This window comes from Ciconia boyciana, chromosome 1, assembly GCF_034638445.1.
Source record: "Ciconia boyciana chromosome 1, ASM3463844v1, whole genome shotgun sequence".
Taxonomy (NCBI): Eukaryota; Metazoa; Chordata; class Aves; order Ciconiiformes; family Ciconiidae; genus Ciconia; species Ciconia boyciana.
This window is the reverse complement of record NC_132934.1, coordinates 148,626,690-148,653,923: the sequence shown is the minus strand read 5'-3', so window position 1 is coordinate 148,653,923 and position 27,234 is coordinate 148,626,690. Positions and strand designations below refer to the sequence as shown.

Here is a 27,234-nt window from a genome sequence, read left to right as displayed (position 1 = left end):
ATGCAGCTATGTTTGCCGCACGCTCAGGTAGCAGAAGTAGGAGCTACGTTTTCTGTGAAGGGAGGTACAACAGGTAGGTGGAAGAGCAAAAACTGGAAATGCTGAGAAACCAGCAATAAGAAAAAAATCCCATGCCAAACATACTGGCTTTTCCAGCTTTCTGTTCCTACTAACTGAGGCTGAACTTTATTTCCCCGTGCAGGAGCCTCACCACCTGGGGGTCTCTCACAAATCTCAATGGATTCCAACTGTGTGCCACCACCGCAGACAGGCTTCGTTGTGTTGGTGGCATCCGACTGGATTCAGGGAGCAAGCAAGGGTAAAGCTTGGTTGACCTTTGAGAGGTCGCACTGCTGACAGCGCTATTGCTAGTGTCCAGTGCGGTCGGTCAGGTTTCTTTCAGGATCAGCGGAAGAACAGTAAGTCAGCCACACCTTTTGCATGCCACCCTGCTCAGTTTTCAAGCTGAAACAACTGCTCAAGTAACCCTCCTGGCTGAGGTCTTAAAAAGGGATTTAAGGTAAAGTAAATGCTGTAGGGAGACCCTTTATATAGGCTGCGCTTATATAGGAGAATAGGGAAGCAAAGGGAAAGGCACACTTACAGGACTGACGTGATTTTACTTGTTTAATAATAGCTCAGTGTCTTCTTTCCATATAGATGCTTCTCTATTCAAAGAAACAATTACCTGGCTCGATATCACGCTTGCTTCTCTCAGTGCTTGCTGGTTCGCTGTTTGCGAAGATGCAATTTGCCCTTGAAGTTGAGGACTGGGGACAAGCTGCTGCTGAGAAATGGCCCCTGACCTCTGCTGTAGCTGTTGTGACTCTGGCTGCTGAGTATTGCTAAAGCTCAGGGACACCGTTGGCTGCTGTAGGAACATCTGGAAAAGAAGGGGGGAGGGTTTATTTACATAGCCCAGCTGTCTTGGCTAATGAATGTGACAGAATTAAATCCAAGGATATATTCTAAAATAAAGTTATCATGTTTCTGGATTCACTATGCATTTACTGTTAGTTGGAAACCACCTATCTTTCCTACGTTAACAGTTCTGCTGTCTCTAGTTTCTTGATTTCTTATTCTGCAAGTGCACTCATTGCTCGTGAAATGTGTCCTGAAGGTACAAATCCTCTTCCGTGGGACAGGCACAGTCCTCGTAGAGCAGTTCCCTGTACATTCACCGTGTTCTGGGGCATCCTGACCAGAGAGAAGAGAGTAACTCCATGTCTTTTCAGTCCTTTCATTTCTCCTTTCAACAAAATCAGCCTGCCTTTCAGACAGGGCTGCTTTTGAATTTGTCTCTGGAAATTCAACTTACGTACAGTTGGGTTGTCGAATGTTTTTAATGAGGCCACAGTCAGGCCAGAGCTGTCCGTGTTGAATGGCCATGTCCTTATCGTTGAGAAGATGTGTAAACAGACAGTCACTGTCATTTATCTGATTTCCCATCAGGTAACTGTCACCTGGTGTTCTTCCTAACCGTGCCATGCATTTGACTTGTGCAAAAGAGCTAGCAGCTCCTCTGTTAGTGTTTCTGTAAACGATATACTCTCCATGCCTGCATTGCAAGATGAGGCTTTCTTCTTTAAAAGTTGTAGGGCTTGGGAATTTTTGCTTTTCTAGGGGCTATTTCTTTTATTATAGCTGTACAATGGAAAAAGGCATCTTTTAAAACTATGAATTATTAATGCTACGAGCTATCTTTGCAATATTTCAAACCTAGCCTCTTGCCACCAAGGACTGTACGGAGGTACACATCCCAGGTAGGTGAAGGCATTTTTGGATCTGATTCTGATTCCACACCGCTGCTACATGTGTGGAACTCCATTAATTGAAGTGGAGCTACTTAGAGTTTAAATGAAATCAGAATCACAATTATTCTCATTATTCATCCATCAGCCTCATGCCTAGCAGTACATCTGAGGTACGCCCAGTAATTAGTACACCTTTCTGCAGCTTATTGCTATATTAACAATTCCCTAAGCTATCATATCCCCTCTAATTTTTCTTGGAAAAAACCCATACCTTTCTCCAAAGGACCGGCACAATGCATTGCTTTTCTTTGCATAAGTATGGGTTGATCCATCATATTTGTACTTATTTATCTAGCTTTTAGAACATAGGTTTTATTTAAATATGATAAATTCTTAATGAATTTATGTGTGCCAAGATTTTACTCAGAAAAAAGGTACAGACAAAGCTTCCATTAATCAGCTGAGGGGGGGAGGGCAATTAGTGAAAATGTTAATGGACCTAAAGCAACGGCTTGTTTCAGGTGCTGTAGGCTAACCACATCTCAAAGATGTCTGACAGAAATAAATGGGTCAAGTAACAGAGTTGGGGCTGTTCACAGCAGGTCTGAAACTAGCTCCGAGTGTTTTCTTTTAAAAACACTGCTCACTGAGTTTGGAGCCATTACATATCAGAAAGACAGATGGTCTTGCAACTTCTGCCAAGTAAATAGGTCTTATTATGAATAAATCAGAGACAGAAATTATGAAAATTCATTTTCTTGTTTATTTTCTGTATATAGAAGCTAAGCTTTGGACATGTTTGGTAAATGAACTCACTTGATTAGCTCTAGCAATGAAACTGGTTGCCATTGATATAAAATTTGATATAAAACGTTTGATATAAAATTCAGAACGGGTAAAGGAGGTGGTGTGTTTCAAAAATGTGATGGGGAGTGTGAGCCCACTGGTACTGGCCAGATCAGCGCAAATTAAGACCTTTAGGAGGATTATTTTAAGTGTCCTCCCTGTGGGTGGCGCACAGTGCTGGAGAAATACTAAGTTCCTCCAGTGCAAAGTCAACATGTATCGATGCGAATGTCAGGCCGGGTGTGAACTTGCAGCAAATTACTTACTCTGCCTGTGTGCATGCCTCACTTCCAGATGAAGGCCAAGGAGCTTATCCTTGAAAGAAAGCAGAGTAACCTACTTTGCAATTACCAGAGCGTGCCACTGGGTAGGAACGTGCCTGGTTAATGGTTGGCAGCTAACATGCTATAAATTTACAACCAAGTTTATCCCAGTAAACCAATTTTGTTTGTTCATGTGTTCGTACCCTGAGAGGGCTCTGAGTGTTTCATACCTAGGGACTCTCTCTTGCATTATAATGGACAAAGCAACATTATTACTGTCTGAACATAAATGTCCTGGAAAAAACAAGCTCAGGGCAGGAAATGATGGTGCTGTTTAACCCATGTCCCCACAGAACTGGAAGACTCAAGATGCCTCATCAAAACAAGAGTTAACTTGAGAGAGGACCAAAGTGTGGAATTTCTACCTGCTAGTTAAGCCTAAAAGCAAGAACATGCTTTATTTGTACAAAACGTACCGGTGTTTTTTCATAATGTGCCTCTTTTGTGATAGTCCTGCCCGGATTCCCCTGAAACACTGAAATACAGCAGCTTTAAATAACAGCAGAAACCCCCTAATAAAGAATGAAATCTTTCCCAGCCTGAGCAAATCCAAGTAGATAAATTAGCAGCCCCCTAACTGCAATTCTGCTAATGACATGTCTCGTGGCTGCTTTTGCAGACTGCAAGGTCAGTGAAGCATCTTACAAATATTTTTTAATTGGCCAGCTTGTTAACATACGCAGCAAAGCAGCAAGGGAAGGGAGGGACCCTCTGACACTGCTGCCCCCTCATTCCGAGATGGATGGTCCCTACAGCTAATGGATGAATCACATTGGCAAGACATCGTGAGGAAAACGGCTCTTTGACTCTACCTGTCCTTTGGATAATCAGGGGATTATAGCCTTCGGGCTCATCATTACAGACATCAAGACTTTTTCTTTATGTAAAATACGGAAAGATGAGAAGCACAGCACTGGGAAGCTGAGATTCACTGACTTCGAAGGGAGCCTGGTTTGCAAATGATGGGTGGCTGTGGACAGTCTCGTTTGTAGTTCTTGCAGGCTGGTCAGGCTCAGCCCTTCTGCCTTCCTCCCCATCCGCAATTCATTAGCTAGACTGTTCAAATCTGGAGCAGACACAGCATCCTTCAGACTTCTGAGATTACTCTTGCTGCTCCTGTCCTTCATACATTCCTTTGTCAGGAAAAGCAGTAACAGGGATTTAATGGAGTTTTGAACACTTTTGTTCAGGGCCCACAACCCTCCTTCTAGTTTCATCTTTCATCACACAAGGCTCTTGGAAATAGTTTCTAACATAGACTACCGTGCTCAACATCTGTCCAGTTGGGAAAGCATTTCTTGGTGGACTGCCATACTGCAGTTTTGAAGGTCTCTGAAGGAAATGGAAATGGGGCTTAATTCTCTGCAGAGCTACCTGTACACTTCTGTGTGGAAGGGAGTGAACCAGTGGGGAAGATATGCTAATAAATCAGCTAACGAGGGAAAACCGGAGAACACTTCCTCCTTTTCAGACAGCCTACAGCACTCCCCCATGCTTACAGCTCTTCTATGCGGAATATTAACAAGACCGGAAATGTGCTTGATAGTAATGCTCGCCTGTTTGCTGCTATGCTTTGTAGCTCTGATAATAGACACAAATCAATGTTTGCAGACATCCAGCTCTCTGAATGATGAAATCTGTGCGGCAAAGCATGTGGTTGGATTTCTGATTTAATAGTTTACTCCTTGCTGTTTGCAAGTCACAAAAGTGCTGCATGCAAAAGTGTGAGGCTTTCTTTTAAGTTGCCAAATAAGACAAAGCTAATTCCTGGTCTCACTCTGTCCCTATAACAGCACAGTAATTTCTTTAGGTCTTTTTAACCTGGAGAAAGTGGGAGTAGGAAAAGGCCCTCGCCATGAGTCAGTGTGACCGCTCACATCTCATCGCCTTGTTAGATTGCTCTGAGGAGACTGAAAGGCACCCGAGCTACAGAGGATGACCCTCCCTGTCCGGCATTGCCCCTTCAGGCAGATACGCAGCCCCTGCATTTCCGAGCTGCCCTCCAGTCCCCCTGCCTCTCAGTTCTGCATCTGCATTAAGCTGGGAAATGGTCAGCACTAACATCAGAGAACTTGTACTGGTCTGAAAATATATTCCTCTAGGTCCAACCAGGTACAGTGTTTGCTGGGGAGAGGATCACCCAAATGGTATAACTCAGAGCTACAAATTGGTATGGGGTGGGCAGTACAGAACTACCCACCATTTACCCACTGGGCCTCCTCTTCTGTCTGCTTGAGCTCCCTATGAGCATATCTGAGAATCTGTCCCATGGTCTTTGGGTTATTAAATGCACCGTGGCGCATATGGGAGACAGCTATGTAAAAATAAAATCCGTTTCCTGCATATAAGAATGTTCTCTGATCTTCTATTTTTGCCTGAATTGTGGAAAAAAAAAAAAAAAGGATGAGCGTATGTGACTATTGAAGACTTCACCAGGAGACAGTAATGGTTTTCACCCAATTAAAAAGAGAGGAAGTGAGAATATCACGTCTCTTGATATTCATAATAACAATAATAGCTTTCAGACATATGACATGATTCTGAACTGAAGGCCAGTTAATTGCAGAGAGACTTTCCCTTCCCATTAATCAAAGTCAGTGCAGAACCAATAGAAGAAACGCACTGAAGTTAAACCTGGTCTACCTATATGCCTATATGGCACCAGGAACAGAGAGTCCTGGTTTTGGGACCCACCATTGCTGTGCTGTCTTACAGCAGTGCACATGCAGCCGCTTAGGTGGCAAAGTTTCTGATTCGGCTTCACTGATCCCTTAATTGCCTAAACATACAATCCCCATTTGTTTTAACATGCGAAACTGCATTGCACACATACTGATGATAGGTGAGAGTCTATTTCTGTGGAAGTTGGGAGCAAAATTCCCACTGACTTCAGCAGGTCCAAGGTGTTCATCCTGTGCTTAAAATGTTCTTTGAGACATTCATTGCTGTGACAGAGCTTGTCTTCTAAAAAACTCTTGTTAGTACAATACTCACAGTGGGTCCCCAATGCAACATTTCTAGCAAGGGTCACTTAACCTGGCATTTATAGTTAAATTACGAGGAACATAGCAGTAATCACCCCACGTTCAGAAAACTTCCATAAAACTGGATGATTTGTCCATTTGTTGTTAAGTGAAACCTGCAATGTACTGAACTGCACTTGCTATTATTTCTGAGGTTTGGTAGACATAAGTGTAGTACAAAGCAGATACTGTACTTGGTGAACTAAAAGCAGATACTGTACTTAGTGAATTCTAGTTCTGTGTAGGAGGTGTCGAAGGCAGAAGAAGAGCAGGCTCAGTCAGCTTCGCCCCAAAGGCTTAAGCTGGTCCAGTGAAGAACAGATTCAGACACCTCCCAGGTGTGAACAAATGAACATCAGCAGAGGTTTGGGGTTTTTTAATGTGACAAGGAAATTAATCTCTTGTGCTCTGTATCTGGGCTGGGGTAGGGTCAGGAAAACAGGGAGTGAGTGAAAGAGATGAGCACTGCCTGAAGGAGGGCTGTTGGCTAAGGAAGAGCTGGACAGACAAGATACTGAACACGAGTGATGCCAACATGAAGCAAGCAGTGACTGGATGGAAGCTAATGAACTGGAGAGACATAACCATTGCCAAGTCTGAACTTGAACACTTTTCTATTATTACAGCTGCTCAGTCTGAAGACTCAGTACATAAAGTATTAAAATGCTACTCTAAATGACCCAAATGCTTCTCCTCCTAAGGTTGAGATATTTCTTCCTTCTCTTCTTCCAGAGAGCTCTTAAACCTTTCTTGACATAGGTTACTCAAGAGGCTTTCAGAGGGCAACATCCTCATTCAGATGAGCTGGTTTCCACATGTCCAGATTTCCTGGACTCTTGAGCTAATTTTAAGTTGCCAACCCTATCAACGGCCATGTGCGAGAGGATGCTCTGCCCTGCTCCTCCCAGCAGTAACGCACCTGTACGCTGGAGTCCTGGACCAGGCAGAGCTGCTCCTGTATCTTCTGGAGCTCCTCCTGCTGCCACCGGATGTTGGCCTGCAGGATCCGGGTCCGCTGCTCTAGCTGGTCCTTGATGGTCTGGAACATGCTGAACTGTGCCGAGAACTGAGAAAAAAAGGGGGAAAAATCAGTCATTATAATACAAACAGGCCTCAATAGAACATTGTTCTGTAACAAGTTATTGGTTTCTTGATTGTAAAGCACAGCCAAAGGAATAAAAGACGTATTTGTAATATACTAACATCTAGGCAGAGATAAATCTTGTCTATTTTCAATTTTACGCACATATATTAAATTGCCTCAGTTAGAGTGATCTGCTTACAACTGACCCTGTTCTGTTAGGGAGTTATCAGAAGGAGTGTTTTTGAGAGTATGCTACTTTAAAATATCAAGAGCATCTTAACTGAATGGCAAATGAGTGCATTACTTTTATTAGCCTGTAGTTTGGAGCCCTTAGCATGGCATAACTGTATATTCTGGACGTGTTTTACCAATGCTTTCCTTTTTCCGCACAGAAATAGCAGTGCTGCAATGGTTTATTCTGCTGATGACTTACTATAGCATCATGCAACAGCTGACCACAATAAACATTTTCTAGATTTCTACAGCTGAGTAGTAGTGAAGCTACAAGAAATACTCATTAATTTATTTTTATATGTGATGTAAAATGAATAGCTCAGCTCAGTAGGAGAAAGGCTATTCTAAATAATAGTATCAAATGGAGATCACTAATCAGGGCCAAGAAGAAAGTGCAACCTCCAGTAGAAGCAATACTTGACACACAGTGGAATCATTCAATAAGCACGGAGGAGACTTACACAGCAATAAACTCCTAGTTTTATTTGGTGTTTTCAGGTATGATTCAAAGTCCACCAAAGTTAATTATTACTTTAATAGGCTTTGGAATAGTTGCTTTGCATGAGCTCATATTCCAAAAGTAAAAGACAGTCTTTGGAAAAAAAAACACTTCAAAAAGTCTGTAAGCTTTTCTGTAATCAAGGCATCCAAGACCACTCTGAAAACATGCGGTACTGGGAGTGTCCAGGCAAAAGAAAAATAAGAATTTTGCTGTGGCTTGAAAATGGTGCCCTGTTCCTGTGGTTGTGCCAGTGGCTCTGTGCTAGCGGGTGACCTGATGCACGCTGCTGGATCCTTCCTGCCCCGTGGAGGTGCACCTGCTTACACCATTTCTGGCTTTTTAATAGGAGAACAAAAATGGTAACAAGGAGGGAATTAAGGAGAGGTCTGGTGCTAACAACACTGCACAATTAAATGAAATTTCTGGCTACTTAGAGAAATCTAAATGTGACAGGTCAGATTTGTATCGGCTAACTGCTTTGCCTTAAACCAGCTAAATATGTGAAATACCTTCACATTCCCTCCAGCAAAGCTGAAATCTCCAAGTAAATAGCTTTTAGGTGAGAAAGGATGAGAACTTCAGAGGGTTTATTTCTGTTTACCAGGTGGAGGGCAGCTTTCCCACACAATCTGGGAGGTCACCGCTCAAAGAGTGGTGGCAAGGTGGAGGGGAGTTTCATGGCCAGTCCTGCCTGGGGAGGGGAGAGCTGCTAAGGTGGCCCGTGCAGTTGCTGCTGGCAGAGACCCTCAGAGCCCACTTTGGTGGCAGAGGCATCCACGAGTGCTCGCAGCTTGCACTGCCTGCCCAAGGAGATAATGTGAGCGCTTGGGCTCCGGCGCTGTGATCCACGGCGCTTTTCCCTTCAAACAGCAGCACTGTCATCTGCAACACAGTCCTCCCCCAGAGCAGAAAAATGGTGTCAAGGCTCCCGAAGGGAAGTTCGTGTCACTTCTTACTGCTGTTAAAGGGGAGAAGTCAGAGCGGGGTCTCTCTTTTTTCCTAGTCCATATGTAAAGTATTAACCCAAGGAATGGATGAGTGGAAACCTCTGATGTTTGCGAACAAGGACAAGTGACTCAAAGGGGCGTCTGGTGCTGCTTGTTCTAGTCCGAATGCGGACCTGAAGAGTCCCAGGTACCCTGATTTTAGGAGTGGAATGATGCTACGTAGCAACGGCTTGCTTAGATGAGATGCAGCTAATTCCTGCTTTAACCTGGGTCTGTACAGAAGGATTTTTTAAAAAGCCAAGTCTCGCAATCTAATTGTCTCTCTATGAACTCTGTTAGTGAGGAGTACTCTTAAGTTTTTAAAAGGACCCTTATCAGAAAGGAATTAAAAACAATTTTAGCCAAAAGCTTCATTTTAACTGCCTGGCTTGCTGACAGCAGACTTTTCATTAACTCCTTGAAGACACTTTGGGAAAGGAACCTGGTTCTCTTCAATTAAAAAATGTAAGGAATTTTATAACGGATAATTTTATAATAATTTTATACTTCAATAAGAAACAAAATCCATTTCCAGGCTTTAGTTTTGAATTTGAATTTGCTTTGCAAAGTTGCACGCAAAAATAGATTGCTGTTGATTTTATATTATTATTCCTTAATTTTTTTTCAGCACCTTCTTATATTCAGCATATTCACCTAGTATTGTCTTTTTGTTCTCTTTTTCATGTGCTTTTTGTATTAATACACTTAACAACAACAATTAGCTGGTCTACTAGAGTAAGAGCCATTATGGAGGAAGACTTTCTTATGGAAGACTTTCATTATGGAGGAGGAACTTTCTGTTTTGCTTTTTTCCCTTTCCCACTCTAACCCCCAAATTTGTCGATAACTCTAGCCATGACCCCTGTGATTACAGAGCTTCTATTGTTTTTGTACAATGAGACACTAACAGCCATTGACCTGCACCAGAGAGTATTTATCTCAAGATCATTAACCGTTCTACTAATTAGGGGAGAAATCTGTAATTGTATAATAAATTAAAAGAGCTTAACTCAAAATGTTCCACAGAAAACTGCACAGCTTTAACTCTGCCATTGGCATTGGTTGAAGTTGCTATCTGTCTCACTTAGGTATTTACAAACTTCCACAGGATCCTCAGAAAAGAGCATGTTACACACAGAAAAATGCCAGCTTTCCACATACAGTCAACCATGGAAGACTAAACCTGTGAGATATCTATAATTGCACCAGTTTAATCAAGGCTTGTTACGCAGACAAAAAACCCCACAGCAGTAATTTTAGTCTGGTTGCTAGAAAAAAATAAAGTAGATGCTTTTGGGATCATGCCAGCAGATGTTCTGGTAGGGACGGGCTCGATGCACCGGCACTGATGGTCCAGACAGGCTGTACAGCCCAGGGAGAGGGGCCGGCAATTCTGGGCTCTGACCCCTCTCCGCCAGCATGGACGTCTGAAAGAGGCCAGCTGGGCTGTGCCTGTCTCTCCACCGGGTGCCACAGCAGGGTGCCAGGGTGACTCCCTCTCTTGAGGTGCTGGGGGGGCTGCAGCCAGGGGAGGGGACCTACGGCCCCTGTGTCTGTCGGGATGGTTTCCCATTTCAGATGTCATGAACAAAAAGGCAGTCACCTCAAAGACATTCTGTTCCTACAAGTTTCATGAAATCAGTAGCTGGGTAAAGAAAAAAGACCCTATTTATTTTTTAGCTTGGTTTCCTTTGAGCCTTTCATTTCTGCCTACCTTCCAACTTTCCATCCTTTTGGCCAATGCTAGAGACATGCAACAGAGTTGTGAGAGTCTCAAAAATACCAGGTTGCTGTGATTTCATGAAAGCTATAGCTGAGCAAAGGAGAGAGGGACCTGCTCATTGCCCTCCTGCAGGGAAGGCTGGGTCCATGCGCCAGCCTTGCAAGGCGCAGCCCCTGGGAAACCAGGTTTCATTAGTTTTGCAGCTCACCGAACAACTTGTTCGTTCTTTCTGTCTTCTGAATAACACCTGCGCAATCCCAAACGGATTATTAGTGCTAATTATTATTCAGTCATCAACATCCGCTGTGTTGTAGGGGATTTTATTACAATGAGGAAGGCAAACAAACAAATATTCTAATAGGGAGCACTTGGTCTAAAGTAAACCATGTACATTCAGGCGATACCTAGTACTGTGCTGTCTCTTCATTCAGGCAAACAAGGCAGAAGCTAAAACCGCATTTCATCGGAGACAAAACCATCGCAGCCTTTGCTCGAAATAAAACTAATCAAAGTTCAAGCAGATGGCGCCTGAGGCGGGAGCTAGCTGCTTGCTGCAGATGCAGTTGTGGCCGCTTAAAATGTCCTTCCCGCCCCCCCCGGCTGCTGCCCCATAGCCAAATACTAGCCCCAAGGATGCCCATCAGAGTGCCGGGGCCCTGCGTGGCCAGGCTCAGCAAACGGCCTTTCACCTCCTGCCATCAGTCACCTTCAGCTGAGGGCAACTGGCAGAAAGGCAGCGGGGAGCAACCTGTGCAGCTCCTCCTCGTTGGCTGGCAGCGGGGCGCCCGGCCATGCTATTTCTAAAAGTGATGAGCTTGTGTTCTGCCACCAAACTGCTGCAAAACAGTCAACTAGGAAACCGAGGAAATGTGCATGGTGGGAAGCACACGTACCTGGGTTTCGTCCCTCACTCGCTTAGCGCTGCAGGCCCCTTGTCTTTTAAATAATGGATTATCTTGCTGTAGGCTGACATGTTTATTATTTTAAGGTGGGAAGTACAGAATTGTTTCATAATTTTCATAATAGTTTATGAAAATTTCATAATAGTTTATGAAAATCACCCAAGTCTGTGAAGATTTGCTACTTTTCCCAGGTAGCAAATGGGGTGTAAGCCTCAGCAACCTGAGCTGCAACATCCTGGTGCTATTTCCCTGCTCCACATCAAGGGAAGCCCCATCCTGAGCTTCGCCAGGAGCATTGCTGTGACTTTGCTGCCAGTCGAGAAGAAGACTGCCAGAGGGCTGCCTGTGTTGGCAGACTCGAGTCAGCCCTCTTCCTTTCACCAAGATTTAGCCAGTCCAAAGAGGCTGAACCAGTGGCTGTGAGACTGGACGGTGCTCCGATTTGGCAGAGAAGAAATGGAGCTGGCGTGCCAGTAAGAGCCTTTTACTGGGAAGGGGCAAGGCAGCGAGGCTCTCGGTAAACAACTGGAAAGCATCTCTTCACAAAGGGCTTTGATGGAGAAGAAAGGGAGGTAGAAAAACGTAAAACAAAGCACGCGCGGGTTTATAATAAATAAACTAATTATGTTTGGAAGTGCATTAATGAATAACGGAGAGAAATATCTGTAAAAGAAAATGAATGCTCACAGCAGATAATTGATACACTGTTTCTTCGCTGCCTGCTGGTGTGGAGTCGTGAAAAGAATATTAAACATAGAAGATAAATGAGAATTTGTTATTTTAAAGCAGGGTTGCTCAGGACTTTATATGTTTCATATGCTACAGGAAGAAACTCTGGATGAGGGAGTACAGGGTACCAATAGTAGAAGCAGCCTTGGTCCAGAACTACTCTGTCATTTCTAAAATCGGAGGATGATGGGGTGTATCATCACAGCATGACCACAGGGGAGAAACAATGTGATGGGAACATGGTACTCAAATTTACTCCTTCAAAATCCCCTGCAAATGAAACGCTGAGTTGGCTTTTTGGGCCATCACCCGCTTTTGAGATATGGGTTAATGGATTTCACTGGAGGAATTTGTCTCCAGAGGCATCCTCACCATTACTGGCACACTCACAAAATGGGTTTTGTTGAACTTGCATGTCTTTTACTACTGGGATAGTTCTGCATCAGCACAGCCAAACAGGTGTTTTTAGGAGGACTGGGTGTCTTTGTTAGTTTTTGGGTTTAATTCTCATTGTGACCTTGATTTTGATGGGACCTGATTCTGTAGAAGCAAAGTTGAAAACTCTTTTTCCATCTGTGTTTTGTTCTCCTGTGAAATAGATGTGTGTGTGCACCTGAACTTACATGACCTGGGCTTCTGCTCTGAATGCCTGTATGCAGATATATGTTTAAACACACAAGTGTACACTTCAGATTACTTTCCCACAATATTTTAAGCGTTTGAGAGTGGGTGGATTTGGGGATTTTAGCTACTAAAGAGGTAACCTAAAAGCCCCAAAAGGAGAAAATATCAGGAGATAGGCAAGTGACCTATTCCACTTCCAAATTCCCAACTAACCTGTGCCAGAGGTGCAGGCTGATTTTGCAGAGTTGCTTGAGGCAGCAGCTGCTGTGGGAGAAGCTCACATGAAGGCTGAGAAGGCAAAGAAACCTGGGTTAAAACCAACCCAACCCAAAACTTTATTTGTAAGTTTGGCTCCTTTAAATTTTAGGTTACTTGTAATGCCATGGCTTCTGTGTAAGTTGTTTTTAATTGCTAAGCAGCGTATGTGGCACATGCTTTATACTATCTGCCTATTTTGATGCATCTTTGTGAAGTTACCTGAAGAGCAGTAGGTTGACTGAGTCTATGCACGGATAAATCCTGCTGCACGCTCGCTGTTCTTGGCAAGGGAGTGTTAGACTCTGCAATCAGCTTTGTTGGTGTAGCTGCAAGAAAAGTACCAGTGAGTTCTCACGCGCTGGAAATCATCCCTGTTTGAAGTGGGAATTACAACAAGGCCTGGCTAGAAATCATTACATCCTGGCTAAATTCCAGTGGGAGTCAAGGCTGTTCTTGTTGACTTCAATGGCAGTAAAATTAAACTGATAAGGAGGGCCTGGGCAAAGATAAAAGTAAATGAGACAGATTATGATTCTGTGCTCCAATGAATGGAGCAAAAGGACCCAAGAGCTGTTCTAAAACAGCTGGAACTCCCTTCATATGGGCCGAATAACTATAAATTTAGGTTAGCTCATTGGCTTTTCTTCCAGACCAGGGAGCAGAAGGAGTGTATAAGGTGCACCCAAGTCTTGGCTGGAGCATCCTGAATCTTGGCCAGAAGAGAATAACCCACAGGCTGTTATTCCTCATGTAAGTCTAGAGGGACCTTGTATTGCTTATACAGATGCTTTCAAATCTGAAGAGAGAAGTCCTCATTTTCGTAACAGATTGAAACAGCAGGCCTCATGGCTAGTCCTGCTACCCATTTTCCAGTGTATGGATGGTTGCACTAGAACCTTCCCTCTTGTACATTACCATTTCAGATTATGCACTTCATTGTCAGTGACAAACACATAGCATTGATACCTCATAAATAAGTGTTAAATTAGCAGCTGTGGTATATAGGCACGCATTCTGTAACTTGGCTAAATTAAAAATAATGCAGTAACCCAGGAATGCCACTCACATGCTGGGTCTGACTTGGGTGTGTGGGAAGATTTTGGTGAGCTCCTGGATGATACCGAGGGTGTCCGACTAGCGCTGAGGATTGAGGCACCGATATCAAGTGCATTAAAGTGCTGTTCAGGATCCAAGCTGGTGCCACTGTCCTAAAACAAACAAAAAAAAGGGAATAGCTATTGCATCTGTCAGGGTAAAAACATTTTGAAATGCATCTAGTAATGGTTGCATACCCAGTTCTTTGGCTGGCCTAAAATGACTTGAGCAGAACTAAGCCCAGGTAGGCCAGCAGAAGACCTGGGCACAGGTGTCAATGTCCCTTCCAAATAGTGTCTAACTAATGCATTTTACAAAGAGCTGTCACTGAGTTGGAAATGAATAGCGAGCTACTGCCATAGTCATTTTGTGCCTTCAGATGTTTTTCTGAATCTTTCTTTTGCGTTCAGCTGGATGTGGCAGCAACTGCAACCTCTCTGAGACACTCAGCTGTCCACCGAGGAGGAGCTTTTCTTTCTTCCCTCAGCAGATTGCTGAGATGTAGCCAAGAAGGCTGATTGCCAGAACATGTCCAAATGAATCTTTAAACTGTAGTACCTCACCAAGGAAAGGTGGAGATATGTCACATTGCCCCTGCCCATGTTCCACTTAATTTGTGGCTGTTACTGATCTCCAGGTGTGTCCTTTCATGAGCTTATCCAATTTACTTTGAAATTATTCAAGTGAGCAATGAATTCTGCAGTTGGGGAAATCCACCCAGGAAGACAATGCTGGAGTCTTCACTGATGTTAACATAGGAACAAGTTGTGCTTACAACATATATGCATGAAAAAAGCTTTTCTCGTTGTACCTTTAGTGCTGAGGACACAACCTCTGAGGACACTTCTTCCAAGCCCATCTCCTGTCTCCTCTCCACCCGAACATCTGCATAACTGAATGGAAAATATAATTCTATGTATCAACATGGTATTGTTATATTTCATAAAATGTGCTTTAAGCAACTGGAGGAACAAATTATTGTAACATTTTACAGATTAAATGAACAGCTGAAAAATCACTGAAGTCAAATGCTACTGAATAACATTTGAGAGACTGTTTTCATTTTCAGTTTTTGCTCTGTTCCTGTCTTCTTGAAGTCAAAAAGTATATTAAAGAAGTGTATATATAAAGGTCAAGTTCACATCCTACAACCACTTTATAACTTCACTGGAAAGCTCCCACACATCTCTTTGAAAGCAACGTAAGGATTAGAGGAAGTGAATAGTTAAGGGATCTGTCTATTCCCTATTTTTGCACAAAATGGAAAAATGCAACAGTTAATCTGCCCCTGAACTCATGATTGACAAATCAAGCTTAGCATAAAGTAAGGTTTACTCTGATCATTTTTTTCTAATGAACGTATTTCCTTCAGAGAGTTCAGGCTTCATTTTTGTTACATAAAAGACATCATGTTTCTAAGAGAAAATGTTGGCAGTCATGAGGATGCCCTTATCTTACTGTCCTTTATGTCCCCGCCGGTTGATAGGAGTTTCCATACCTTACCACCATGTGTGTGCACACAATGAACTCTGGCTTGGAGTTCCACTGGTGGTAGGTGATATAGTAATGGGTCTGGAGCCAGATCCACTGCTGTCCTTTGGTCAGAAACCGATAGCAGCACGACTTCCCCTTGCCAAACTGCATCACTGTCAGCAGAAAACACACAAAGCTTGTAGCACAATTTCTGATGTGAAAATGACATGAAATGTGAAAAGAGTGACAAAAATATCTGGCCCCATCGATTCCCAAGGGAGGCAGGAGTCTAAGCACCTTGAGAGTGAGTGGTCCTGTCAGTTGCATGATAGAGCAAATATCATAAAGATCAGTAGGCATCTTCTTCTGACACTTTGAATGGTACATTCCTACACAGTACAAACTTAACCTTAACAGAATTAACCTTAACTTTGGACACTAATCCATTAATGTCTGCTACAACTTAAACATAGATCTTACCCTGGTTTATGTGCTGATCACATACTGCTTAATTAGGCATCTGGGATTAATTTCTAAGAGTGATCATCTTAAGTTCTATAGCAGAAAAGTACAGGATAAAAATGCTTGAGAAGATGAGTATTCTCTGCAGAATGAAGTGAGTATAGGAGATAACATTGTGCAAAGACAAAAATCATTTGAGACTGAAAGAAAATTCCCAGACTGACAAGAATTCAAAGTGCAGTAAACTGGTGTGTATTAAAGGTTGTAAAGATTCACCAACAAAATTAATCTCTGCTTTTTCCCCCAGTGATTTCAAGGCATTCCCAAATATGCACATATTTAGCCTTTCTGTATTTTAATGTCAACATACAAAAACTAACGTTGACAGAATATTTTCAGGACCAGAGGTGGTACACTGGGATGTTCCAGCCAGTTCTGTAAACAAATATTTGAAAAGCATTGCCTCATTTTCTTTACTTAATGAAAGAGTTTTTCAATGAAATCTTAATAGACTATATTTAAATAATCACAGGTAATCCCAAATATACAGTGAACAACATTAGGGTAAATAATCCACCAGAATTTTAGAAAATAGAATCTCCTGTGAGATTGCTTGAACTATTCCTATATATTCTTTACTAGTAGAGCAGGTGTCTAATCTGGTGTATTTTATATATTCAGTGAGTCTCACTGACTGCTTCTGGGGATACAGAAGGTAAAATTGTATTTTTCAGAGCTTGATAAGTCTGGCCCAGATGCTGATCAGCTGCAGTGCCCCCAATCTGCTATAACTCCGCTAAGACATACAGGCATGAGGCAAGGGTCAAGCCTCACCTTCCAAGCTTAAACCAATTCTAGCTGAAACTACATTTCACTGAAAAGAGGTGTCCCGGTGACTCCACAGGGACCTGGGCTATGCGATACTTACAGTGTTCATGGCACCTTGCTAGCAGCTCTAGGTCATCTATATGGTAATAGTCGTAGCCAGAAGTACCCAGCACTTCAAAAGGCAAGTATCCTATAATCGGCGGTGCTCTGCGGTTAGGCACAATACGAGTGAATTCATAAACCACGAAAGAAACAGCAGTTCTGCATGTCGACACGGATATGTAAAAAGCCCAGATCTGCTCTTGCTCATCGGTGTACAGTCATCCACCCCAGGGGACCAGATCCTGATTTTCCCCTGCCTTACGCCTGGGATGCCCGGCTGGGCACGGCACCTTCCCCCCCAGGACAACACCATGACAACCCCATCTGTCCAGGGAAAATGTGGTTGTGGGAAGCAACTCGGCTTCTCAGGGCCCTTCACACAACAACCTGCTGTGAGGGAGCCATTCCCTGGCTGTTCCTTGGTCAGGGGCTCTGCTGTGGCTCCCGCAGTCCCTACACAGGGAAAAACACGTGGCGAGGTGATAGGAAGCCATCGCCTGCCGGGACTAGGGGGGTAGGAGGGGAGATCATCTGTGCCTCTTCCCTCTGTGTGTCTGCAGAGCTCGTCTGTGGTGTGCTGAGGCAGTTGCTTTGTACCTTTGCCAGCACAGTTGCCTCAGGCCAGCACAGACTTTCCCTCCGTAACGTGGGAATTGCAGACACACAATCAATGGCAGGATTTGGAAAGAATGATTTCCACAGCTGTATAATAATTAGATGGTTTTGCCATGTGACAGACTTTGGTCCATTGATATTTTTAAAGCGAACAAGAACACGCTAATCACAAATTCAGCCTGAGAAACAGAGTAGTTTTGTTTTAAAAGACTGATAAAAATAAATGCAGGGTAAAATAGTAAATATCACCTTTTGTAGGAATTTCAGTGGTTGCCCTCCTGTTTAGATGTGAAATGTAACACTGAGAGAATTGCACTTAGGAAAATAGCAGTAGACAAGCACCTAACACAACCAGGAGTGCTTTTCTTGTCACCAACCTATGATCCAGGAATAAAAATTTCCACTCCAGACTGTGTCTTGATGTGAATTCCTCTAGAGGTTCTTCCACCAGGCACATCTCCTGTATGGCGAAGAAAACCAACTTACTGAGAGTTGTGGCTTCACTCCTCTGTTTTTGTTAGCTTTTGTTAGCTATAAATACACAGTGCATAAGAGGAGAAAACAGAGGATTCACGTGTTTTCTGGCAATTCCAGAGAGTGATCTATTGTATTTATCAATGCCAACATTTTTGCTGGAGTTGGGGAGAAGAACTTGTGATGCACACGGACTTAAGAGCCATGACTGTTCCTTGGGGTGCCAAAGTTTTTATGGCTTTGAAGCAGTGCCCGGGGTGTGAGAGCTGTGCTCCCCACAGCCCTGAGAAGCAATGCCCTTTCCCAGCATCCAGCCTGTGCTTGGTCCCACCTGGGTTTGCCACGTCTTTCCTTGCTCTCTATGTTACTAAAGGTACTCACCGCCCTTGCCTGGCCCTTTCGGACATCTGCCCTCCGAGCCGTCTTTGAGAAAGGGGGACACTCGCCTTTCCCCTCAATATCTGGGGGCACTAAGCGCTGCAGAGGGAGAAATGCCTTTTCAGGCAGGCAGCCGGTGCGGGGCCCATCAGGCAGGTGAAAGGCATTGGTTTTGCCTTGCGTTTCACTCCCGCGGTGGCACCCTTGGCACCCCAGTGCCAGGTGGGAAGAAGCTGGCCCTTAAGACTCAGAGCAGCCTTAGTGCTTGTGAGAATGACAATTAATAAGTGAATTAGAGGAGGCAGGGCACAGGGCTGTCTGTGAGGCAGGACATCCTTGGCCCAGAGGGATGGAGATCAGGATGTGGTTGGTGGTGATTAGTTGTTGGGTGGAGGTGGGAAGGGGAGGAAGGATGGCACCGTGGTGCACACCCGTGCATGGGCTGGGGCTGGCTGTGTGTCCCACGGCCGGCTCCCAGGCCGCTCGCAGCTCCCCTCTGCCAACCTCTCCTCTCCCAATGGAGGTTTGCAGGGGCAGCTCCAGCTCCACGAGCTGTCAGCCTGGAGACCTCTCGATGGGACTTGCCAGCATCAGCGCTCAGGATTTGGTGGCATCCAGGGTTACCGTGTCTCCCATGTCTCTCCTGCAGGAGGGTCTCCATTGTCACTGGTAAGGACAGCCTGACCGCTGTCCCCCAATGCTGCTGTCCCCCTGGTCCCTGGTGCCACATCCCTCTGTGCAAGTGACACCCTTTCATCGTCTCCTCTGCTGCTTCTCTCTCTGCTGTCATTCTCAGGGAGAGAAGTCTTTCAGGCCACCAATGTTTTAAACCCTCTTGGGACCAGAGGAAAAGCTGAGGTGCGCTGCCATCAAGCATTTCTTTGATACATATCAATACTCACAAAGTTGATAAAAGTTGCTGACTGTACAGTGGCAAAAGGCTTCATGAATACCTTAAATTCCTCTCTCCCCTCCTCCAGTTTACACCAAAATCCATGCTGATGCCAAGAACATACCCTAAAATTCAAGGTGCAACATGCAAACATTGCTGTGTGCAACCAAAATGCTGATTCTGCCTTGCTTAGCCAGTCAGATAAACATTTTTGCCTTCATTTTAGAGAAGAAATTCAAGACCGGGGGTTAAATGAGTCACCCAGGTGAACTGAAGAGATCAGTGCTCAGGGTTTCCTGGCACCTAACACCTTCTCCCCTCTAGCACTGGGCAGCTCATTGCCATGTGCAACCCATTTAATTTCCCTGTTTATTTTGAGATGTTAGCTACCCAAAGACAAGGGAATTTGCTTTCAGAGTTCCTGGAAAACCTTAACTCCAGCCTCTACTGCTAATATGATTACTGTGGTTAAGATTTATGGGAAGTGTCCTCACTTACTTACCCAGAAAGGACTCTACTTGCCTGCTGGGGCTGTGAATCAGTTGAGAGTGCCCTGCAGGTCCGAGAGCAGTAATGGAGCCAGGCCAAGGGAGCAGTGATTTCATACCAGCTAGGTCTCAATTATACTTTTTAATCTCTTAACCTCTGAGGACAGGATGCTTGATGCAGTAGCTCACATTTGTTAATTAGGGAATGACAGTGCCAGGCACAAGATTGGGTGGTCTATCTTTATTTCCAGAAGCAACTATCTTACTACCAGGATTTGGGAGGAGGAAAACTAGCAGCAGTCACCCGAAGACACTGAGGGGCACAAATGAAATTGTTGGTGGCCATCTGTACACTGTTCCGTCACAGGAACAGAAAGCAGCAACGAAGAACCCAATTTCAAAGTGACTTTGCTATTCTTAATGCAATGAGGGTTGCCATTTCCCGTGCAAGGGGGGCAGAAGTGACACCGCTTCTGCAGATCCTGGCTCGCACTGATAATCCTCTTCACTGGATTTTTGTGCATGAAATGTGATATCTGTAATCCATTCAATTAGCAAAATTAAGAACTTTGCATGTCACCCTGTCTGAAAGTGTTTAGAGAAGTTCTGAAATGAATGGGATCCAGGGTACACACTTACCTTTAAAAACTGAGGCGTTGCCAAACGAACAGTCGCAACGAAGCAGACCTGCTTTCCCGGGGATGTTCTGTAAGCCCTTGGGACAGCCTCATCAAAGCCATTGCAAGTGGAGTTAGGCACTAGGTAGGGAAAAAAACAGGACCCAGAGTCATGCCTCATACAAGATTTGCTGTCCCTGAATATTTTGCACACTTGAAGCATACTAATACTAATTTTATTCAGAGAAGTGCTCTAAAAGCTTTTAAAGCTGATATGCATATATTTAAATCCAAGTCAGTCATGTTAGGCAGAAAGACATTAGAGCTTAACTTCAAGCATGAATCTTATAGGTTAATCCTGATAAAAATAAGGCCAAACCTTATTACAGAGCATAAACCAGCTTTCTGGAAAGAAACCCCACGCATCCAATTGCTCTTTTTCACCACTCACAAGAAAAAAAATATATGTTGCAGCATGCCTAGCACGCTGACTTCCACAAGGCAGTGAAAAAAAGCATTGGCAAGGGAGGTAGCTGAAGAGAGTTCGTCAAGTCATCAGTGGCAAAACACTGGGGCCCACAGCCAGCTAGGCTTCATCAAGCTAGCAAGAGGCTGCTTGTGATTCTCAGCTGCTGAAGTGTGCCTTCCCCTTCTGCATCTAAGGAGAACCGTCCCCATTGTGCTCAAGTTCTCCGTGTTTTAAAGAAGAGCAAAGAGGACCCCGTGTATGGCACTGGCTTCCAGAGCTGGGCATTTCTGGTGAGTCTGCAGATGGCCTGCTGTCTTCTGAAACACTGGGCAGAAGGAAAAATTGGATGCGATGTGGCTACAGATTTTGTGTATGGTTTTTTATCTGTGTCTTTTATTGTGATCGCATGGCTCTTGTGTTGCTTTGAGGGCCCACTAGCACCTCCTGCCACAGAGATGTGTTGCCAAAAGAATGTGTTGCCTTAAGCTAGCCCACAGTCCCATGTTAGAATGACATAATGCAAATTCTTCATCCAAATTTGAGCTGTTTAGAGATGGTAATCCCACTCCCACAGCAGCGAAAGAAAACTGTGTGCTGAGCTGCAGTGGGAGCTGGGCTGGCCCCATGGGCTCTTGCCCTGCCCAGCCGACTATCTCCCATGGGGGCAGAGAAGGTCCCATCTAGCAGCCAGAGCTCCCCAATATGAGTTAATCTAATGCTAATAGGGATTAATGCTAATATGAAACTATCTTTCCTTACTATTAGGCCCCTATATCCAACTTTAAGAAGTTTGCTACAATTTGTCTCTTCTGCACAGAACAAAGCAAGGATAACCATGTCCATTCCTGTGAAAATGAAGAGTTTTGTATCTATCTGGGAGGAGATAGCTAGCAATTTTTATTCTGGTGTGCTTCTGCACTGGGCTTTAGTTCACTAGCATAAATTGTGGAGATGGAAGAAGTCTCAACTTATCACAAGTGCTTTTGGAACCCAGTTCAACCTATTCAAAGCCTTAGAATGATGATACATAGCTGATAACAAGGATAACAGGATATGAGACAGAAAAATAAGTACTCTCAGGAGAATTCACACCTGTGATTAACTGGTTTAGGCCACTGTGTGCACAGTATATATTGCGCCAAAAAGGGGAAGAAAGATTCCTTATCTGAGAAGGCAATGCAGATGTGAACATCCACAGAGATTACAGCCCTCTCTTGCAGTTGAGTCTGGAGGGCATGGCTGGATGGATATTAAGATAAAAGATATGGGCAAAATTCTCCTCCTTTCACCAGCAAAGCACACTTGCTCTGGGGACTTCCCAGGAATATGTATTCCTGTTCTGCTCCTGGGGTTATGTGCATATATGAGGGCTTCTGTGGGATTATTAATACAAGAGGTGGAAAAAAAGAAGAAAGAGTTAGGAGCTCCAGGAAACAGGAGAAGCCTGAGTAAAGAGTTACTGCTTCTTCTCTGATGTGATTATTTTGTGCAAGTCTGTCAATTTCTGTAGTCAGTCCTGTTTAAAAATTAATGGTATTGCTATAAACCCACATTAAGGGCACTGTAAAAACTTACTTCCAAGCTTATAACGTAATATGTTGCCACATTTGACGTCAATGGGCCCGTTTCTCTCTGTAATAGCCAAGTTCAGTAGCACATGTTTGCAGGCTGGGTGTTAAGATACAAAAATAAGATAAGCACATTTGGCCTCCGAAGTGCAGGTATGATAAGTTAACCTAGTTAGTGAACCCATGGGCTTGCAAATGACACCAGTTGCAGAAGAAAGTGGAGACCGAGTGGAGACCGAGTTGCACCAAACAGAGTGGATGGCTTTTTTACGAGACCGAGTTGCACCAAACAGAGTGGATGGCTTTTTTACGTCAGCTGTTTGATGTAAACAGCCATGAGCCTGAGAGATTCCCAGAAGAGAGCAGAATACATCCCTGAATGTGGCATTTACAAAATAGGATTATATTTCCAAGAGGTAAACGCAATACTAAAAGGGTAATAAATTTCGTATAGGACAGCTATGTAGTAAATTTGGGATTTCATCACATTTGGGAATGTTGAACCTAGCGGCAGTGAATGAATAAGTCCAAGGAGATGAGATAGACCTGGCCTGGCTGAGAGTCATCCAGTCTTGGAACAGGTATTGTGCCATCACCATACTCAGCTGCCCTTCACAAAGCCCAAAGCACTAAAAGCCTGGATGATGCAGGCAGGTAGCCGCCACCTTGAAATGTACATCTTGATCTGAAAATAACAACTGCAATAACGGAAAGAAAAAAATCCCACATTTGTTTCTGAATTACTTTGCTGCCTGACTTATTTTATTAGTATCTGCTCTTTCCACAGCTCTATCTGCATGGCCTGTTTTGCTCTGCTCTTGCAGCTGGTCAGCAAATTTCAACTTTTTTTGTTGATAAATTTTAAAGTGTAGTTAAAAAAAGAGATAATTACCTGAATTAAAAAAAAATAAATCCTGGTATAATCTTTTAAGCATGCCTTCTGCAAAATCATACTTTATAATTCTCCAAGTCTCTTTAAAAAAAACACAAAACATCTTGAAGTAGCAAAGTTCAGTAGCGAACTTTCTGAGAGCGCCACAGAAAAATAGTGGAATGGAAAATATAGGATGAAGTCTGAGGCTATGATGATATTAACATTTATAATTCAAATACAGGTCTTGGAGTGCTTTTGTCAGAAGGCACCTGATGAAAATGTTAAGCTGGCTATAAACAGGTGGGCTCAGGTAGATGAGGGCATGTGTGTTTCACAATTAAATGATCTAGACAAAATACCCTGAGTAGGGAATTAGAAGGTTGTATGACAAAGCTAAATACATAATCAGAAAGGTGAAACAGTTGTCTCATATATCAGTTAGCTGATGCTCCTTAGCATGAATTTTAATAGTTTTTGCGGTTACCTATCTGACCTGCTGCTCCTAGAGCTACCACAAAATTCTTTTGTAGAAGAAGTATTAAATTACCTGCCAATATCATATAAGTAGAAAGAAATTGATTTGCCTGTATACAGGTTTTTTTGTTGTTGTTGTTTGTTTGTTTGTTTGTTTTTAAAAAAAGACCAAGACACTAAGGACAGGGTGTTAAAAATAAGTAGAATAGAATAGTTTGGGTTGGAAGGGACCTTTAAAGATCACCTAGTCCAACCCCCCTCCAATGAGCAGGGACATCTTCAACTAGATCAGGTTGCTCAAAGCCCCGTCCAGCCTGGCCTTGAATGTTTCCAGGTATGGGGCATCTACCACCTCTCTGGGCAACCTGTTCCAGTGTTTCACCACCCTCATTGTAAAAAATTTCTTCCTTATATCTACTGTAAATCTACCCTCTTTTAGTTTAAAACCATTACCCCTTGTCCTATCGCAACAGGCCCTGCTAAAAGTCTGTCCCTGTCTTTCCTATAGGCCCCCTTTAAGTACTGGAAGGCTGCAGTAAGGTCTCCCTGCAGCCTTCTCTTCTCCAGGCTGAACAACCCCAACTCTCAGCCTGTCCTCATAGGAGAGGTGTTCCAGCCCTGTGATCATCTTTGTGGCCCTCCTCTGGACCCGCTCCAACAGCTCCATGTCTTTCCTGTGCCGAGGGCTCCAGAGCTGGACGTGTGTGTATATATACATATATATATAAAAATATATATAAGGAACCAAGCCCTTAACTACCATAGACAAAAAGATTTTTATCCTTAGGGATACAAATCACGCCATGTGAAATGAATGAAAACGTGTAAAAAAACACAGATGCCACATTATTCAGTTAATGATAGTACAGCAGTCAGTTGCTCGGTCATCTTGTTTTAACTTAGGATGTTTAAAACATATTCTTCCTATAACAGCAAACCTCTCATTTATGCCATTTGAAAGAAGAAATCCCTCCTTCCTATTTTGTCAGTAGATGTTAATGTTTAAAGAACCAGTCTTAGTGACTGTCAAACAAACTGAACAGTGATTTCAAAAAATACAAGCCAAACAGACCAGAATAAAATCAAGATTGTTTCATATAAATAAATTCAGACCACAGATAAACAGAATATTCGGCAATTAATATATATAATGAAGAAATCTAAAGGGCTAGTGGCAAGCCAGACTGCACTCAGTAGCTTCAGATGAGTAACAGTGACCAAGTCCGTACGTCACTTGTCTACTTTGATCTCCTCTCTCCTCTTTCCTCCTCCTGTTTCTCCCCTCGCCATCTTCTGTTGATATGAATCCCAAGTAAATTCTTTAGGACAGGAATGGTGCCTTTTTTCTTAAGTGCCCATAGAGAGCCCGGCATAAGCACTGCAGATTGCTAGCTGCAGCTTCTACAATATTGTTAATAGTAAATAATAATATGCGGCTGTCGGTTCTGATCAAAATATTCATTTCAGTTTGAGTTATTCTTGTTATCAGATGTTTCTGCATATGCTTATGGAGGCTCAAGATCAATGTATCTTCTGTATAAATCTGTTTATTTCTTTTAAAAAGGAATTCAGATTGAATTAATTGTTCTGGGAGTGAAAATATTTTTTTTTCTCCCCAGCGTAATCATTTTCTTGATGGTTATTCTTATCTCTAAGAGATATATCAGCTAACAGTAGAGTATCTGCTATTATTAGCATCCAGTAACCAGATACTTCCTGAGTTTCCATGTAATTGGGAACAAAAATGCACAACTTTAAATTCCACTATAATATTTAATTATATTACTTGCTCAGGAACTCCTTTCACATAACGGTTATCTCCTCCTTTAAGAGGAAAACTTGAGGCATTTTGGATGAAAGGACGGATCTGCCATTTTAAAGATGCTGGTGGTCATTTTTTATATTGGTGAACACTTTGAGAGGCGGGAGTCTGGCTTTGTCCCTTTCAGGCATTTTTAAGCAAGTATGTCACCTCAGAAATAGGATACCAAAGCCAATATTTGGTTATATAATTATGAGAGATCTTTTTCTGTTTACAAACGTACAAACACTTTTCACAGGAGGGATAAATCCAGCCCACCTTATCTTTTCTTATCAGAGTGAGCTGTTAAGCGGCTTTGTAAAATAATTTATTCTCACTTAATTTGACATTTTATACTGGGAGCTAAGCACCTTGGATTTTTTTGAGGGTTGTCTTTATTACTTGCCTCCCCTCTCAGCCCTCAGGCAAAATGGGGTGGGAGCCACTGCATTATTCAGTGGTGATGCTGACGTGACTCTGCCACTTATCAGGTACTACTGGTCAACAGGTACAGTGATGGCATTCGGCTCCCTCAGATGTTTGCATATATTCATCTCTCTTGTTAAAATCTGGACTACAGGGCCAGAACCTGAAATATATAAAATATTGGAAAGAGTTCCTATTTGCAAATTAAAAAAAACCCCTTTTGCTCTGAGAGCAAGTAGGCATTTTTCATAGAAGCAAAGAGGGAACTCCACTTTGCTCTTCTGAGTGGCCCATGGGCCACCTCCTCTCTTCTCAAGGGACTACTGAGTCTTTACGTCAGGTTACAGTCCTGCTTTTCTCATTGAAGCTTAATTAATGATGATTATATAATCCTCCCAAATGGAGAATCAAATCTCTTGTATTTGATTTAGCACAGCGAGTGACTCATGCAGTCACTCCGCACAGCTCGCATTGCTATTTCGCTGGTCGGCCACTCTCGCTTGGGCACAGCTAATTCGAGGGCGGTTCACTCATGTGCAGGCGGCTCGTGTCACATCCCTGGTGTAGATACAGCTGCAGAAATGTCCTTGCATCAGAGGTTACAGAGTATGGTCTCCTGCACACCATCCCCAGGACCAGCCCAAGCATGGGCCCTCCTGCTAACCCTGGCACTGGGCTGTGCAGCTTCTCTAGCCTCCAGCTATAGCTGAGCCCAGGAACTCTAGGGACAGTGATCTTCTGAAAGACTGAACACATGCCGTGAGCTATGTGAACTTTCCTGGGCAATTTGTGGGGGTTGCACATGCATCTCCCTGCCCCTTCTGGGATGGGGAAAGGTGCCAGTGACTGCTCCTCTAGGGGAGTAGCATGGGTTCGATGTAGGTTGTGGGTGATCTGGCTTCCTGACAGCAATGCTGGTGACAAGTCACCTTGGTAGATATCAGGTATTTGTTCTGCTTTAGCAGAAAAAAAATTCCCTTTGGCATCTCAGTGTTATAGTACAACAGCCTTTAAAGCCCCAGAGCTCCCACTAAAGTTAGGGAGAGCAGCTAAGCCCCTAACTGGCTTTCTAAGCCTCAGTCCTTCAAATTAATCCATTCAAACCCATCCGTATATGATGCTCTCAGCCATAAGTCACGATGCGATTAACGGAGAAGGTACGAGGGAGGAGGGAGGGGGGTAAGGTCACTGGGACCCCAGCACACATGAC

General features: G+C 43.5%; 1 protein-coding gene across 8 annotated transcripts in view; it reads right to left on the bottom strand.

Annotated features, from left to right (window-relative positions):
- NPAS2 (neuronal PAS domain protein 2) overlaps positions 1 to 27,234 on the bottom strand; it is a 107,312-nt gene that overhangs the window by 5,749 nt on the left and 74,329 nt on the right. For 7 of the 8 annotated variants that reach the window (XM_072849704.1, XM_072849707.1, XM_072849705.1 and 4 more), the window contains 10 exons: positions 20,435 to 20,553; positions 17,941 to 18,023; positions 16,947 to 17,053; positions 15,582 to 15,729; positions 14,895 to 14,976; positions 14,055 to 14,196; positions 13,208 to 13,314; positions 12,944 to 13,018; positions 6,866 to 7,012; positions 689 to 883 (listed from right to left, as the gene is read on the bottom strand). In XM_072849704.1, the coding sequence (XP_072705805.1) occupies positions 689 to 883; positions 6,866 to 7,012; positions 12,944 to 13,018; positions 13,208 to 13,314; positions 14,055 to 14,196; positions 14,895 to 14,976; positions 15,582 to 15,729; positions 16,947 to 17,053; positions 17,941 to 18,023; positions 20,435 to 20,553 (1,205 nt within the window). The remainder of the gene's footprint in view (positions 1 to 688; positions 884 to 6,865; positions 7,013 to 12,943; positions 13,019 to 13,207; positions 13,315 to 14,054; positions 14,197 to 14,894; positions 14,977 to 15,581; positions 15,730 to 16,946; positions 17,054 to 17,940; positions 18,024 to 20,434; positions 20,554 to 27,234) is intronic. The other variant, XM_072849706.1, reaches the window with a different exon arrangement.